Below are 4347 nucleotides of genomic sequence, written 5' to 3'. Positions count from 1 at the left end.
CCGTTTGGGTTATAGTAAAATTTATATTTCTTTTACCCATCTCTTCCAGAATATATCCGCTAGGTACAGCACTTGTCTCCATCGACAGCGTACGTAGTTGTAATTCTTCTGAAACAATCTGGGTGGCAGGGCCTGTTTCAGTTTCAGCGTTAACTAAAGGTTGGGTGTTAATGCCTCTAGGTCGTTTGGATCTTCTGACAGCCTTGTGATTGGTTGGCTGTTTATTATGGCTTCCACCTCACAGAACAGTGTTTGGATTGCTTCATCTGTCATACGAAATTATTGTTCTTTGAGCAAGGAAAAGATGATTTTCCTTGGGGTTCTGATGTGACGCTCCAATACTCCTGTGAAATGGGAACCTACTTGGGGGTTGAATTCACATTTGATGTCTTTTTGATGGAGCATTTCAGCTATCTTCTGATGGTTCCATTTCCCGATACCCTCCTTCAGTTCTTTGTCGGCTGTGACGAAGTTAGTCCTGTTATCTGATCTTATGGACCTAACTTGGCCTCTTTGTGCTATAAATCTTGTAATGGCGTTGATGCCTGAATTTGTGTCTAATGAGCAGGCTATTGCCATGCATGTGAAGATCACTCCATACCTCTTCTCAGTGATACGGCAACATTTGACTTCCATTAGTCCGAAGTAATCTACACCTGTGCGAGTGAATGGTGGTTCTTTGGGGGCAATGCAGTCCTTGGGTAGGTCTGACATCTTCTGCTCACAAACTTTTGCTCTATATTTCCTACAGATCACACATTTGGTTATGAGGTTGCGGATTGCTGTAGGTGCACGTAGAATCCAATATTTTTCTCTTAGCTTTGCCAGCATCGATTTCCTTCCAAGGTGTCAGACTTCTTTGTGGATTTCTTGGAGAATTATTGTTGACACTGGTGAGTCTTTTGGTAGCACTATCCGGCAATAATGAGGCACGTTCAAGGCGTCCATCTACTTGTATATATCCCTTATCCAAGATTGGGTCTAGCTTATATAATGGGCTGTATCTCCTGACTTGTTCCTTTCTCTGTAGGAGTGCCATTTCATCTGGGAAATGCTTTCGTTGCACGTATTGCATGATTGCATCTTCAGCCCGTTGCAGTTTCTCTAGTGTAAGAGGTGGGATTGGTTTTTCACAACTCTTCTCAGTAGTATCTTCGTTGGTGCCTTCATCGCTTTGTTTTCTTTTGCGACAATGATCTTGAAGGTTTTTCTTTGCTAGCAGGAACCATCCAACTATCTTCTTTAGTTTCATCAGACTGGAATAGCGTAGCAGGATCTTATCTAACACAAACGCTTGCTCTACTAATACCATGCTGTATACAGATACTTTCTGCTTAACTTTCGGTTCTTTATTACATAGCGTTCTGGAAATGCCTTCTTGTGTTGGCAATTCACTTTCTCGTTTTCACAGGAAATCTGGTCCTTGCAGCCTTCTTTTGTTTTGCAGGAACTTGTCTACAGTCTGTTCCCTAGATGCGCCATCAGCTGGGTTGGATATGGTATCAACGTACTTCCACTGTTTACGATCTGATCCTTCATGTATAATTTTAATTTGGTTGGCTTCGAAGGTGTGGAACCGGGAGGTTTCATAGGCACAGCACTTGATCACTGACATGCTGTCTGTCCAGAAGTATACCTTGTTGTTCATAATGTCGAGTTCCTGCTCTAACATTTTGGTCATTGTCACGGCAACTGTTGCTGCTGTTAGCTCCAGGCGTGGGATGGTTGTTTTCTTGAATGGTGCAACCCTTGCTTTCCCCATAAGGAAGGCGCATTGGATTCTTCTGTCTTTGTTTATGAGTCTAATATACAATGAGACACCATATCCGTATTCACTTGCGTCGGAAAATGATGCATCTCACATACCTCAATTTCTCCAAAGTCTGCAGGTTTGTAGCACCTCTGGGCTGATACGTTTTCTAGATTTGGAAGATCTGATAGCCCCCTTTGCCATTTCCTACAGTCGTCTTCTTTGATCTTGGCATCCCAACCAATACCTCTACGACACAAGTCTTGAAGTAGTATTCTTGCAGGTAGGAAGAATGGAGCTGCAAGTCCAATGGGATCATAAACTGAGCTGATAATTGATAGTATGCCTCTTCTTGTTGCAGGCCGGTTGATCTGGAATCCTACTGTGTCTGACTCGACTAACCATGAAGTACCCAGGGCACATTCTACTGGTGGGTAGTCATATTCCAGCTTCAGATCTTTGATTTCTTTAGCTCTTTCCTCTTTCGATATGGCCTCAAATACTTCACCCACTTCGTTAGATGGAAACCGCCCTTTTGCAAGCAGCGGTAGACCTTGTGTCAACTTGATTGCCTTCCCAACGTTTTCCACTGACTTTAGGCAGTCATCTACGTAGAAGTCTCTCTTTATTGTACCCACAACGTCGTTGTCGAATAGCTGGCTGTTGTCATCGGCAATTTCGTGTAATGCTGTGTTCGCGCAGCTCGGGGATGATACTGCACCAAACAGGTGAACCATCATCTTATAGACTCTTGGAGGGCTTTATATGTTTCCATCTGGCCACCAATAGAAGCGCAGACAGTCACTGTCCTCTTCTTAAACCTTTACTTGGTGAAACATAGCCTCTATATTTGCAATTAAGGCAATTTGTTCTTGTCAAAATTGTAGCAACACTCCTAGTAGATTATTTGTCAGATCCGGCCCTTGTAGCACTAGGTTGTTCAACAAAACCCCTTGGAAATACGCTGAATAGTCAAGACAACACGGATCTTCTCTGGTTTCTTTGGATGATATACTTCATGGTGAGGTATATACCATACCCTTCTGTCATCTTGGTCTAATTCGTCATTGGGGACTTGTACTGCATATCCCTTCTGAAGTATGTCTGCCATGAACTTCTGGTAATCGGCGTGAAATTTGTGTTGTTTCTAAACTTTTGTTCAATGCTTTTGAAGCGTTGTAAGGCATACTGCTGGTTGTCGGGTAGTTGAACTCTTTCGGTTTTGAATGGAAGTCCCATTTTGCAGTGTCCGTCTACTAGCTCAATGGTTTCGTTCACTTTCTGTATGAACTTGTTGTCTTCTCGAGAGTGCTCCCTTTGGTCGCTTATCATGCGCTCAGGAAAATCAAGGTCAATGGAATGCAGCACTAACCAGTCTAGTTTATTCATTTCCTCACTTACAAAAAACCCTATAGGGCAGAACTGAATCCTGTAGGACGTCAGCAGGGTACCAGTAGGGCAAGGCTTGCCCTATATAGAATCAACCTTCGACTACTGTTCGGTTGTTTGGGGAAATTGTGATCAATCCTACTGTAACAAACTTTTTCAGTTGCAAAAACAAGCTATACGTTTAGTTTGTGGGACTAAATGGGATCAACCAACTGGTCCATTGTTTAAAACTTTGGGCCTACTTCCACTTGGTAGTCGCTTGATCTATCAAAAAGGGGTCCAGATGTTCCAAATTGTCAATGACTTGTGTCCAAATTATTTGAGTAATCTTTTCCAGCCTGCTAACGTTCATTCATCCAGGTCTCTGCGCTCAACTTCAACAAACAATTTGTACTTGCCAAAAATTAGAACGGAAATAATGAGAAAAAGCCTTTCATATTCTGGTGCTGTCCTTTGGAATGAACTCTCCCTCATCTTTGAAAAACAGCCCAAATCTGAGATCTTTCAAGTTGCAATTGTATAAATTTCTCATGGATCGGTGTGATATGTTCTTGTCTTTTGTTGTAGTGTTAGTTGTCTTATTGTCCTAATTGCTGTTTTTTCTTGACCTGATGTTTTACTTTTTGTTGCTTGTATTTGTATTTTTTTCTCTCTGTCATTCTGTAAATTTTTTAATGTCGACCTTGTGGAAGATCGGCCTTATTGGCCGAACATGTTATCGACAGTAAATAAAGTTAAATAAATAAATAAATAAATAGGGCAACACTATCCATGCCCTATAGGGCAATATTATACCCTGTAGGGCACTGATCCATGCCCTATAGGCAATATTATACTCTGTAGGGCACTTACCCTATATGACACTTTAGGGCATTTACCCATGCCATATAGGGCAATATTATACCCTGTAGGGCACTTACCCATGCCCTATAGGGTAATATTCTACCCTGAAGGGCACTTACCCATGCCCAATAGGGCACTTTTATTCCCTATAGGGCATTTTCCCATACCCTATAGGGCTCTTAAATATACCTCACGGAAGACAATGTTTGGCGTGTTGGCCACTGAAACATGTTTGCATGCAGCAGTATTTTACACAATGGGCCCCCTACACTGTCCCTGCGTAGCACAATTACTTGACTTATAGAGCAATATTATGCCCTGCAGGGCACATACAAGTGACATACATACTGTTCACAAAAAAGTAT

At 42.1% G+C, this 4347-nt stretch overlaps 2 protein-coding genes across 2 annotated transcripts; both read right to left on the bottom strand.

Annotated features, from left to right (window-relative positions):
- Window positions 1-279: 279 nt before the first annotated feature.
- Window positions 280-714, bottom strand: LOC139126982 (uncharacterized). Its single transcript, XM_070692899.1, has one exon. It carries the CDS (start codon window positions 712-714, stop codon window positions 280-282), a length of 435 nt encoding a protein of 144 aa, XP_070549000.1.
- A 691-nt stretch (window positions 715-1405) lies between these two features.
- On the bottom strand, window positions 1406-1762 carry LOC139126981 (uncharacterized). The gene has a single exon (XM_070692898.1). It carries the CDS (start codon window positions 1760-1762, stop codon window positions 1406-1408), a length of 357 nt encoding a protein of 118 aa, XP_070548999.1.
- Window positions 1763-4347: the final 2585 nt, after the last annotated feature.

The sequence above is a fragment of the Ptychodera flava genome, unplaced genomic scaffold (assembly GCF_041260155.1).
Source record: "Ptychodera flava strain L36383 unplaced genomic scaffold, AS_Pfla_20210202 Scaffold_28__1_contigs__length_4768798_pilon, whole genome shotgun sequence".
In the NCBI taxonomy this organism is placed as follows: Eukaryota; Metazoa; Hemichordata; class Enteropneusta; family Ptychoderidae; genus Ptychodera; species Ptychodera flava.
Note: the sequence above shows the minus strand (reverse complement) of the source record. Positions and strands in the feature narration are given on the sequence as shown.

Bases quoted from the DNA above. Each gene is read 5' to 3' on its own strand.
- LOC139126982 (XM_070692899.1), bottom strand. From the start codon at position 714: ATGTCAGACCTACCCAAGGACTGCATTGCCCCCAAAGAACCACCATTC.
- LOC139126981 (XM_070692898.1), bottom strand. From the start codon at position 1,762: ATGGGGAAAGCAAGGGTTGCACCATTCAAGAAAACAACCATCCCACGC.